General features: G+C 40.1%; 1 protein-coding gene across 3 annotated transcripts in view; it reads left to right on the top strand.

Annotated features, from left to right (window-relative positions):
* Positions 1-13,313, top strand: part of Arhgap25 (Rho GTPase activating protein 25) — an 82,216-nt gene that overhangs the window by 59,184 nt on the left and 9,719 nt on the right. For all 3 annotated transcript variants that reach the window (XM_076833365.2, XM_076833363.2, XM_076833366.2), the window contains exons 5-7: positions 1,778-1,985; positions 9,950-10,082; positions 12,788-12,861. In XM_076833365.2, the coding sequence (XP_076689480.2) occupies positions 1,778-1,985; positions 9,950-10,082; positions 12,788-12,861 (415 nt within the window). The remainder of the gene's footprint in view (positions 1-1,777; positions 1,986-9,949; positions 10,083-12,787; positions 12,862-13,313) is intronic.

Here is a 13,313-nt window from a genome sequence, read left to right on the forward strand (position 1 = left end):
GTGGACTGTCTATCGGGGGACTTGCCAGCAGAGACCAGCCCTATTCGAGAGGGGCCAGGGAAAAAACACAGAATCCATCAGACAGGGAAGGGAGAGAACAGGCTGGGCAGCCAGAAGAGACTGTCCGAGGACACGGAGACTGGAGAGCACTGTGTTTTGGGAACATCAGGGTGAGGTGCCTTTGGGGCATGACAGTAAGTCACACCAAAAATGTTGGTGGGTACCAGGCCAACCTGAGGACTGCCAGCCTTGGCTTTCACACTTGTACCACAGGACTGTTTAATCTAAGTCTCACTGAAATGCAGTGAGACAGACAGCAGCCCAGAGATCTGGTTGGGATTAGACCCAACACTCTCACCTTCCAGCACCCAGGACATGATGGGCTATGGGGCTCGGAGGAGCTCCCAGGTTTGGAGGAGCAAACTGAAGACCACTGCTGTGGCAATTGGAGAACTAAATGATTATTCAAGCCCAGTGGAATGGTGTTGCTCGGGTAGAGCAGTGATTCAGGAAGGTAGGGAGCAGGAAGGTTTTGAAAATGGTAAAAAGAGGGGACTGTGGCAGTTTGGCTGCAGTGAAGGCCAGGAGGACACGGAAGATTTGAGAGCCTGGTATAGCTCTGTATAGGTGGAATCCACCTTAATTAGACTCGGGATAGAGCATTTCAGCCAGAGATAGAATCGTGAGGAGAACCTAGGATCTTTGCAAACCAGTGTCCTGGGGATTGAAGTGCCAGGGGGAGCAGGGTCCTGGTTGTAAAAGAAGTAGGACCAGGCAAGACAGAACTGAAGCCATGATCTGTCTTCTGAACCCTCGGGACACTAGGGGCCTGGAGCTTGATGGCAGAATAGGTAGGCAAGGATTGTGCTCATTTAGAAACTCAGTTTGTTACCCAGGGCGGGTGGGGGAATTCCAGATAGCCCAGTGCTATTGGGGCTGGGGTGGCGCTGGTCCATGCTTGCTTTGCTGGAGGCAGTGCAATTGGAGAAAAGATTTTTTTGGAAAGCAATTTGCATAACATCAGGTCATAAAAATGTTCAAACCACTTGACCCTGTAATGCTTCATGTGGGAGTGTGTCCTATGGCAGTAGTTCAAAAGAATCAAATGTCTGTTCACCTAGCCAAGTGTTAATTAATTAATTAATTAGACGTAATGCATGTGTGCTGCATACACCCCAGGAACTCTGCGAGGTGGAGAATGTGTGCACTGTAGCAATGTTTATAGTAGTAGTTATTTTAAATGTCACAATGTTTTAGCACAGTATGAGACAACCCTATGTGGCTATTATGCTTTAATGCTCTCTGACACAAACAGAATTCAAAATGGGCTGCTTGCTGTCATGGTTTACTGCACGTTCCCAGGAGTTTATTGTCTGGGCTTGAATTCTGACAGTGCCATGTCCTATATATGAACTGGCAAGTTCACCAACATGTCTAAGCTCAGTGTCTTTAACGTAAAATGGGTACAAGATTAAATAATAAAAGGTGTGCAAAATACTTGGTACCATCCTTAGCACACAAGTACTTGGTAAACTCCAGCTGTTGTTTTAAATATATAAATATGTGGGTGAATAGAAAAAAAAAAAAAACCTGACAGAGACTGCCCCAAATTTATAGCTTCAGGAAATATAATGAGTAATTTGTCTCCCGTGTTTTGGTTAGTATCTTTGCACTGAATTCTTTAAAGCCACAGGCCACACACAAAAGTAAGCAAAGCACTTTGATCTGTCAGTTGAACTAGGAAAGGTCCGAATGATGGGCTTTGCTCTCTTTCCAGCGGTGTTTGGCCAGCGCTTGGATGAGACTGTGGCCTATGAACAGAAGTTTGGCCCCCACCTGGTGCCCATCCTGGTGGAGAAGTGTGCAGAGTTCATCCTCGAACACGGTGTGAATGAAGAGGGCATCTTCCGCCTACCGGGTCAGGACAACCTGGTGAAGCAGCTGAGAGATGCTTTTGATGCCGGGGAGCGGCCCTCCTTTGACAGGTGCGTGGTCCTCTCCTGCGGTGCCCCCTCTGCCCTCTCCTCTGCCTGGCCCGGTAAGAGGAACTCTCTATTCCAGTTGAGCCATGGGTCCTGCACAGACACTTCCAAGAACTGTGGCTTACAACAGAAAGAGCCTTTTGTTCTGTTCACAGTTGAGAATTCGGGACCTGTAACACAGTCAAGAGAGTTTGCTGTTATTTATAGCAGAGATGATGTGAACTGGCACTAGAGCCTTCTAGGATAGGTGACATCCAGGATACAGGGAATGGGACGTGCAGAGTAGGGCAGAAAGCTGATAACTACTCTAAAGCCACCCTTTGGGAAGATAGGAGTTGAGCCTACAGACATGCATGGAGTATAGCAGGGAATGTACTGTATCAAATGATTTGTCTCTTTTATTGTTTCACTTTAAACAGTTTTTGTTTGTTTTTTACTATTTATGCTGTTTTTCTCATTTCTTTGTTTTCTTCATTCAGTCTGTGGGTGTTTTCTGGGTTGGGGGCTATGACAGGTAGTGGACAGTGTATAATGGAACAGGATTCAGGAAGCAGAACTTCAGAGAGGAGGCTGGCAAAGAATCCTGGAAAAGGCAATGAATTTCTGAACTAATGCAGTGAAAGGCAAGGGGTGGGGGCTGAGGGCTCTACATGACATCCCAGAACTGAGGGACTTTGGGAGATTGATGGACGTGTGTGGTGAAGGAGGGGCCCCAATCAAACCAGGGTCCTTAGGTTCTAATAAAGACAGCAGGATGAACTGCCACATAGGAGCATTCAGAGACTGCGGTCCTGCAGATTGTCAGCTGATTATCTTTCTGCCATTTTTCTTGGGAACCTCTCATTATGTTTCAACAATAGCACATTTCCTAACCTGACTGTGCTTAAAGGCATTTTTAGACAGTGACTAAGCAGGGTTTTTTTTTTTCAGAATCCCTGCGTTAAGGGAATGGTACCGCCCTAGATTTCCTGAGGTCAGCCATGGAGTATAGACAGGGCTCCAGGCCAGCTTGTGTTCTCCTTTTGAGGTAGAAAGTTCACAAGTTGCAAAAGGGGAAGTTCTCAGAAGATAGTGCCAATTATAGACTATCAAGAGCAAAACCAAAAAGGAAAATATACTCACGAATCCAAGATGTAGCTTTACGATCAGGTACTCAGGGTGTTCTTGTTTCTGTTGCCTCAAATGGCTCCCTTCTCCTGTCCCAATCCACCCATCCTCTCCTTCGTCCAGGAGTTGCCCTCACCCAGTCGGATCTATAATCCCCAATCCTGAAACCAAGGAGATTCTCAGGTTGCCTGGACCTCTTACCACTTCAAAGCTTTTCAATACACTCCCAGAGTTTCCTTTGAGGAACAGCAGCTTTTATTAACCTGAAATAAACATTTCTTCACTAAAGAGCTTCAAATACCATCATATTGTCACATAAGGTTTTGGTCAATGACAGACCACATATACAATAGTGTAAACCATACAGCCTAGGTTTACAACATAGGAACATGTAGGTTTGTGGAAGTACACGCTATGATGTTTACACAATGACTAAATTGCCTAATTACTCATTTCTTAGAACACATTCTTGTTGTTAAGCAACCCATGACTGTATATGGTAGGTGAAGATTTATTTTTCCCTTACAGCTCTGCAGAATAAACACACTAGCCCTTGGAAGCCGTGGGTATGAAAAATTTTCTTAATGGGCTACATATTAAATATTTAGGATTTGTAGGCTAGATGGTCATTGCCACAACTAGTACATGATGTTCTTACAGTAAGAAAGCAAAGGCAATACATAAATGTGGCTGTGTCCTTCTAAAATTCAATTTATGGGTACTGGAATTTGAATTTCGTATAATTTTCACATGTCATGAGATAATCTTTTTTATTTTAATATTTTTATTTGTTCTTTTTAGTTATATAGTGCATTTTGACATATCACACTTTCATGGAATATACTTTCTATTTTTGTGGTTGTACATGAAGTGGAGTTTCACTGGTTGTGTATGCATATATGAACATAGTAAAGTTATAGCCGATTCATTCTACTATCTTTCCCATTCCCATCCCCCGTCTTGTCACCCCATTCCCCTCTCCATTCCATTTACCTCCATTCCCCATACTCCCCACCCAATTGTAAGTCAGTGTCCACATGTCGGAGAGAACATTCAGCCTGTGGTTTTGGGGGGTTGGTTTATTTCACTTAGCATAATAGCCTCCAATTCTATCCATTTACTGGCAAATGCCATAATTTCATTTGCCTTTATGGCAGAGTAATATTCCCTTATATATATGGACCAGATTTTTCTTATCCATTCATCTGTTGAAGGGCACCTAGCTTGGTTCCATACCTTAGCTATTGTGAATTGAGCTGCTATAAACATTTATGTGGTCATGTCATTATTGTATGCTGATTTTAAGTCCTCTGGGTATATCCCAAGGAGTGGGATAAATAGGTCAATTGGTGGTTCCATTCCAAGTTTTCTGAGGACTCTCCATACTGCTTTCCAGAGCAGTTGCTCCAATTTGCAATCCCACCAGCAATGTATGAGTGTACCTTTTTCTCCACAACTTGGCCAACATTTATTGTTACTTGTATTCTCGAGAATTGCCATCTGACTGGAGTGAGATGAAATCTCAGTGTAGTTTTAATTTTCATTTCTCTAATTGTTAGTGATGTTGAACATTTTTTCATGTATTTGTTGACCATTTGTATTTCTTCTGTGAAATGTCTGCTCAATTCCTTAGCCCATTTATTGATTGGGTTATTTGATTTTTGGTATTAAGTTTTTTTTTTTAGTTTTTAAAACATTCTGGAGATTAATGCCCTATCTGAGGTACAGGTGGCAAAGATTTTCTCCCGTTCTATAGGCTCTCTTCATGTTCTCAATCATTTCTTGCTGTGAAGAAGTTTTTAGTTTGATACCATCCCATTAATTGATTCTTGATTTTTTTACTTCTCGTGCTTTAGGAGTCTTGTTGAGGAATTCGGTTCCTGAGCCAACATGATGGAGATTTGGGTCTACTTTTTCTTCTAGTAGGTGCAGGGTCTCTGGTCTAATGCCAAGGAACTTGATCCACTTTGAGTTGATTTTTGTACAGGGTGAGAGATTGGGGTCTAATTTCGTTTTTTTTTTTTTTTTTTTTTTTTTTTTTTTTTACATATGGATTTCCAGTTTTCCCAGCATTATTTATTGAAAAGGCTATCTTTTCTTCAGTTTATGTTTTTGGCATTTTTATCTAGTATGAGATAACTGTATTTATGTAGGTTTGTCTCTGTGTTTTCTATTCTGTACCATTGATCTACGTGTCTGTTTTGGTGCCAATACCATGCTGTTTTTGTTACTATAGCTCTGTAGTGTAATTTAAGGTCTGGTGTTGTGATACCTCCTGCTTCATTTTTCTCACTGAGAATTGCTTTAGCTATTCTGGGTCTCTTATTTTTCCAATGAATTTGATGACTGCTTTTTTCATTTCTATGAAGAACATCATTGGAACCTTAATAGGAGTTGCATGAAATATGTATAAAGCTTTTGTAGTATGGCCATTTGACAATATTAATTCTGCCTATCCAGGAATGAAAGAGATCTTTCCATCTTCTAAGGTCTTCCTAGTGTCCCAGATATTTTAGAATGCTATATTGCTTTTCTCATTTACCTCTAAGTATTTTTATTTCACTCCTGATTTTCTCTGCTATTGATTGGCCATCCAATAGCATATTATTTAGTATTCAGGTGTTAGAGTAGTTTCTATTTTTATTTTATTATTGATTTCTAATTTTATTCCATTATGATCTGATAGAATGTAAGGTATTATCTCTATTTTTCATATTTGCTAAGAGTTGCTTTGTGGACTACTAAGATATGGTCTATTTTAGAGAAGGATCCATGTGCTACTAAGAAGAAAGTGTATTCAGTCATCAATGGATGAAATATTCTATATGTGTCTATTAAATCATAATTAATTAATTGTATTTTTTAGTTCTATAGCTTCTTTATCTAGGTTTTTGTTTGGAGAATTTATCTAATGGTGAGAGAGGTACATTAGAGTCACCCAGTATTTTTGTGTTGTAGTCTATTTGATTCTTGAAATTTAAGGGTTTGTTTCATGTATGTAGATGCTCAATTGTTTGGGGCATAAATATTTATGATTGTTATGTATTATTGATGTATAATTCCCTTAAGCAGTATAAAATGTTCCTGTTTTGTCCCTTTTGATTAACTTTGGCTTGAAAGTTTCTATACTTATCTGATATAAGTATAGAAACGCCTGCTTGTTTACAAGAATCATGTGAATGATATGTTTTTTTCCATCCTTTTACCTTCAGTCTATGGATGTTTTTGCTTATGAGGTGAATGACTTGAAGACAGCATATTCTTGACTTGTTTCTTAATCCAATCTGCTAGTCTATGTATTTTGATTGATGAGTTTAGGCCATTTACATTCAGTGTTATTATTGAAATATGATTTCTATTCCCTGTGATTTTGATTTATTTCTGGATTTTAGTTTGAATTAGTTTCTCCTTTGATTGATTATTGTTCTAGTGTAGTTTCTCCCTTTGCTGGTTTTCACTTTTATTTTTTCTTCATGAAATATCTTATTGAGTGTGTTTTGTAGTATAAGCTTTCTAGTTGTGAATTCTTTTAACTTTTGTTTATCATGGAAGGTTTTTATTTCATTGTCAAATCTGAAACTTAATTTTGCTGGGTATAGTATTCTTGGCTGGCATCCGTTTTCTTGCAGAGCTTGGAATATGTTATTCCATGACCTTCTAACTTTGAGGGTCTGTGTTGAGAAATCAGCTGAGATCCAGATTGATTTCCCTCTAAAAATAACCTGTCATTTTTCTCTAGCAGCCTTTAACGTTTTATTCTTATATAGTATGTTAGGCATTTACATAATTGTTGTGGATCTGTTGTAATTTTGTACATTTGGGGTCCTGTAAGATTTCTGTACTTGATTTTCCATTTCATTCTTTAGGTTTGGGAAATTTTCTGATATTATTTCATTGAAAATATTGTACATTCCTTTGACTTGTGTCTCTGAGCCTTCATCTATTCTGATTAATCTTAAATTTGCTCTTTTCAGGTTATCCCATATTTCTTGGAAGTTCATGGTTTCTTAATATCTTTTTCCATGGTCAACTTTCTTTTCAAGATTATATATTTTTTCTTCATCACCTGAAACTCTGTCTTCCAAGTGATCTAGTCTGCTCTTGATGCTTTCAACTGAATTTTTAATTTGGCTTATTGATTCCTTCATTTTGAATATTTCTACTTGATGTTTTTTAGAATCTCTTTCTCTTTCTTGAAGTGATCTTTCACTTCCTGTATTTACTGCAAGATTTCACTCCTTATATCATCCCTTACCTTGCAGATCAGTTTAACCACGTACATTCTAAACTCCTTCACTAACATTTCTTCCACTGTGGTGTCAGTGGATTCTGTTATTGGTGTATCTTGGTTTGGGATGATTTGGTTATTTCTTTTTCATGTTGTTTCTGTGTCTACCCTACTAATAGTATGAATATGAGGCAGTAGAGTTTTTACCCTGTGGACTTATAATGTCCCTGAAGATTTCCAGTACATTACCATTTATGGGGAGAGAAATAATAACAACAACCATGCAAACAATATATAGCATTAAACCAAATATTCCTGCTATGAAATCTACAATGGTAGTTGTCACAAAAAAACAGAAATAATATGATCAGTTATTGCCTACAATAAGAACAGTAAGTTTGCAAAAGTGTTTACAATTTTGAATGATGAACAGGAAGAAAATAGAAGTGATATAGGATGTGATGATTGTGAGGGAGTAGGAAAGAAAATAAAAGTAAAAAAACTAAAGGAAGAGTAAAAAAGAGAAGAATATAGATTGGCTGTTAGCAGAAGAAAAGGGAAATAGGTTAGAGAAAAAATATATATATAAAGTAAAATATATATATATATATATATATATATATATATATATAATTTTTAAAAAATAACAATAAAAGAATACAAAACAAAACTGAAATATACTAATTAAACATCCTAGTCCTCAAAAAAATGATCCATGAACAATGACTGATTTCAAAATCTAGAAATGGGAAATAAAACAAATATGAATATGTATAAATGTCCATGAACCATTAAGGTCATAATTAAACACAGAAAGGAAAAAAGGAAAAAAAAAAGGAAATTAAAAAAAAAAACCCAGATGAAAAGTTAAAGAATTCTACCCTCTGGATTGCTTGGAGTGGCAATGTCACAGGTGGAATTTCTTGAGGCAGGGTTTAGGCTTAGGTGGATTCCAGGCTCTTTACTGAATGCCAGCTGGTCTGGAGATTTTAAATTGGTATACCTCTAGGACCCAGAAATTGCCAGTCTATGCTGGAAGACTGCACCCCAGGGACCTCACCTGGGTTCTACTTGTTTGGTAGAGGAGCCACTATGTCACCTATAGACCCCATGTTTCCTGGTCTTGGATTCAGTCTCCAAACTCAATCTGTCCCACCCCTGCCCTTTCGAATTCCCAGCCTATCGTGTGTCTCCCAGCCCATCCTACAAACAACCAGATTGGGGTGGCGGGGAGTCTGGTGGGTTTCCATGACCAGTTGTCCCCTGTGTAAACTTATCTCCATGTTTAATTTTCTCCTGGTCACTTAGGCACACTCTATGTCACACAGTTTGGGTTTGATCTCTAAAGTCTTCATACCCAGACACATTTCAGGCCTCATAAAAATTCAGGTTCCTTTAATTCCCTTGTCCTTCTACTTTGCTCATGGGGGAACCACCCTGGCTGGTGCTTCTGGCCGTGGCAGCTGTGGTACTAGGATTTCTTCCTTATTTTATTATACCCAGCCTCCTGAGTTTCTGATTTGCTTTCAGTATCGTATCCAGTTTTAAATTCCAGTAAAGTCTCCCTCAACATTTTTGGTTGCTATTGTTCATCCACCTTGCTGAGAAGCTACCTGTCTGCTTTCTTGGTTTCACACCACAGAGCAGCCCCAGGAGCGCAACCTTCTCCATTCTGTCATCTTGTGAGATAGTCTTTGAGCTTTTTTACCTCAATCATTCAAACACATAGAACTCATTTTCAGCTTGCAGGGGCTGGGCCAGATTTGCCTCCCAGGCTGTGGTTTGCCAACCTCGGATTTAAACAGAGAAACTGAACCACAGAGCCAGTCTCTTTCACTCGATCACACAGTCATCTGAATGTTGTCCCAGCTCCTACAGTGGGAACTCCTCTCCCTACCCTCCAGCCACAGGCCACCTGTCTCATGGTGTAACTCTTTGATGCTTCTCAGAGGTGCTCCTTCATCTGACAAATCACCTATGGCTCCCCAACCCTGGCTTGGGTTTCCTTTCTATACTTCCATATGATATACTTCCTGAGCCCATCCACTTCCTGGGTCCTGGGCTTCCCATTTCATGGCACTAACCACACAACGTGGTAAGGACCTGGTAACGCTGATGTCCTTCCAGCTGTGTGGCCAGTGAGGTCTCTTGGGTTTACTACTAAAATCCTTGTGCTTGACAAGAACAAAACAAAAGAAAAAAGTTCTCTCATTGCTTATCAGTTGAATGGATTATTGAGGAACTCCAGGAATGAATCTGAGAGTTATTTTAAGCACTCTGGGAGATTAAAGAAGTCAGTGAGTCAAAGATATAAAAGAGTTGACGCATAAAAAAAATTAGAGACAAATTAGACTGCAAATTGTTAGATCTAAATGACTTGAGAAAGAAGAAAGCAGTAAAGACAAAATAGTTGAAAATGGTTTAGTGAAAAAGTGGGCCTTGAATTTAACTTTGAAGCAGTTGGGTGGAAATAGAGGGGGAAAGTGTTCGGGATTGGGTTCCAGAAGAAGGAATAAGTAAAAATGTGTGGGACTCTACAGTTTGCAGCTTTCCCCAGGAACTCCTGGTTGTACTCAGGGTGGAGGTGAGGAGAGTTCTGGGGAGTCAAGGAGTGTTGCTTATTTTCTTCCAGAGACACAGATGTGCACACGGTGGCCTCTCTGTTAAAGCTCTACCTCCGGGACCTCCCAGAGCCAGTGGTTCCCTGGAGCCAGTATGAGGGCTTCCTCCTCTGTGGGCAGCTCATGAATGCAGATGAAGCAAAGGTTTGTGTCTCCTTAGTTCAGTTGTCCTGCTTTAGAACAAAGTGACTGGTTTCCTGAACACTCTTATGGCAGGAAGCAGTGCATCAGTGGGACCCACACCCTTTGGTGAGATGCTTTGTCAAACTGGGTCTTCCGCGGCAGCATAATGACAGATGATGCCAATCATGGTGATTGGTACCCAGCCTTCTCTAAGGAAGGTAATGCACCACAGTCAATTATCTGAGAATCACTTTTAAAATAATGAGAGAGGGAGAATAAACCTGAGAAGGCTGAAGAGCTCTGTAGCCTTGCTGAGACCTGCTGGGATACAAGGACAGGCTGACCAAGCCAGAGGGGCGGGGCAGGTTTGGGCTGGTTAAGCTCTGTGATGGCAGTGGATATCAGGAATGGTTGCTGGAGGAAAGCACATGCCAGAGAAAGGAAGGACAGGGAGGTTTGCTTTGAATTGTTTTTCTGTGATAGCTGACTGTGGGGTCTGGAATCACCATCTGCAGCATCATGCTAGTGAGAGTACGTAAGTTCACCAGCAGGAGTTTTGATCCTATGCAGATTGTTTCCATAGAGGTCTCATAGTCCACTACCACAGGAATCATATTAGAAAACCAACTGATTAGTCAACAAAATAACTAACAGTAATAAAACCTTCATTTTTTTAACAAAGACTTTTAATACCAAATGTCCATGAATATATTTGTGCTACACAGTTTATTTAGGGGCCTAAGTCTCCCCTTTTAACTAAGTTGACTTAGCATGACATTTTCTAAAACTCTGTCTGGCAAAATGGTGCACAGAAAAACCTCTGATGAAGACCTGGACTTAACTTTGCTTTTACCCTTGGGCAAATTATGCATCTTCTATGAGATTTGGTTTACTTTCTTAGACCAATAGAACTTTTTATAAGGATGGAACCATTATATATTTGCATATATTTGCACTGTCCGCATATACTATAGTAACCCCTAGTTACTCATGGCTATTGGGTTCTTGAAATGTGGCTAGTGTACCTGAGGAATCAAATTCTTAATTAATTTAAGTAACCACATGTATCAATTAGCTATTTTGATAGACAACATGGGCTGAGAAAATTTTCATAATATTCACAATACCCAGGATTGCTTTGAGGGCTAAGGGATATGACATAGTGAGTGTGAGTGACATTTTTAAAGAATATTGGTATGGGGGTTTCTTTTCTAATCTGCCTCAGAATTTGTTGAAGGTCACCTCCATAGAATATATATATATATGTGTGTGTATATATATATTTAATGGAATTTTCAAATGAATGAAGAAATAGTGTCCTAACCCCTTAGGAAAACACAGCTGTGAGAATTGCCATCCTGACTGACTGACAGTGGGAAGCCTCAGATCCTGACATGAGTAGAAAGGCTATTTTACATTTCAAAACCGGGACAGGAAGAGAGCAATAAAGATGTAGCTAACCTGCTGTGGCCATTATAGCTGTTTTTCTGAATAAAAATCAGATCACATGATCTGATGTAGGATATTTTGTATGTAAATTATGAATTTTGTGGGGTGAGGGAGATGAGGATGTGAAATGTCTTGATTTATAGATTTTTAATAAATCAATTTTATTGTTTTATGAAAAAATGTGATGAAAAAAGTTTTAAAATTGGGCTAAAAAGACAGACGTTTCAGGTGACGTCCCACCCCTCAGTTCTAGGGAGAAGAAGAAAGACTCTCAGATGCAGCCCAAACAAGATTCCAACCCCTGAACTTCCTCCTGTAAGACCACCTTCTCCCAACATCTCCAGTCTCAACATATTTGAAAGTCTCTATGTCCATGGTGATGCATATTCTGTTCATACTAAGGGCTAAGATCTCACTAGCTAAAATATGGCAGGGGTGGTTGCTTGGAGGGAGGACTCAGCTGACAAGGAGGGATCTCATCATGAAGTAGGCACTCTGGATCAGACACCAAGAGGCTGCATTTGGACTGACAAGGCTACAGGGTGAGTTTTCTCCAGGAGAGCAGCTCAGGTTTTATGATGAGGGTACCCTTGGGCCACATGTGAACTTGTGTACTCTCACAAGCTGGAGATCACAGATGATGACTGTAGACCCCCACTGATAGCTGAAAAGAACAAAGGTCTCCTGTCCTTCCCCTCTCTGGAACGTGCTTTCCTCCAGCAGCCACTCCTGATATCTGCTGCCGTCACAGAGCTTGACCAGCCCAAACTTGCACCAGCTCTCTGGCTTGGTCAGCCTGTCCTTGTGTCCCAGCAGGTCTCAGCAAGGCTACAGAGCTTGTAAGCCTTCTTAAGCCCATTCACTTTGAAAGTGATTCTGAGATATTTGATTGTGGTCCAATTCTTTATTTAATGGATCATCACATCTCAAACATGCATTAAGCAAACAATTATTGTGTGAGTGGGTAACATTGTCCAGGTTTTATAGTAGCTCAAGGTCAAGGGTGGAGTAGGCTGGCAGAATTCCAGTCAAATGTAAAAAAAAAAAAAAAAAAAAAAATGCACCATAACAAAAACTTTGACACACCCTGTGCTATTTTTTGCAACTTTCTGAGAACTTACAGTTATTTCCAAGTAATTTTTAAAAACTCACAAAAGTATAGGAACAGGAGTGACTGCCAAAGTGTTGTTTCTGCACAGATGCACCAATTATGTTGCTTGATCTCATCGTTGGCAACTGGGCAGGCTTCCTTACTGGTGTTAAAAATCTCTTCCCAGGCTCAGCAGGAATTGATAAAGCAGCTTTCCAGCCTTCCTCGGGACAACTATAGTCTCCTGAGCTACATCTGCAGGTGAGGGTCTCCTGATGTCAACTCTACCATGTTTGGCCACATCAGAAAATTCAGAACGAATTCCCTGGTTAGAAAAGGAGAAGCTATTTCCAAGAATGCAGAGATTCAGGCCCAGAACTTAGAAAGGTCAACTCTATTCACATAACATTGAGGAAACTTCCTGTTTCTACAAGATAATTTCAAGGATCCCTAGAAATCTGGTTGGCACTCAGAATGAACAAGCTCCTCCATCATGCTTGCCAGAGTCCTGGGACATGCCAGAGAACCCAGAATCTTTTTAATGTTTCTAGAATGATCTCTGGTCTTCCTGATACAGGACCATAACTTAACACCCCAGAGACATTTATTATGAGCCATGCTTTTTGTTTCCTTCAACCTTTTCTGGGGACCTGCCATGTGACATCCTTGTGATGTGAGTGTGCTGGGGTGGGAATCTGAATCACCATCCCAGA

This window comes from Callospermophilus lateralis, chromosome 14 (assembly GCF_048772815.1).
Source record: "Callospermophilus lateralis isolate mCalLat2 chromosome 14, mCalLat2.hap1, whole genome shotgun sequence".
Classification (NCBI taxonomy): domain Eukaryota; kingdom Metazoa; phylum Chordata; class Mammalia; order Rodentia; family Sciuridae; genus Callospermophilus; species Callospermophilus lateralis.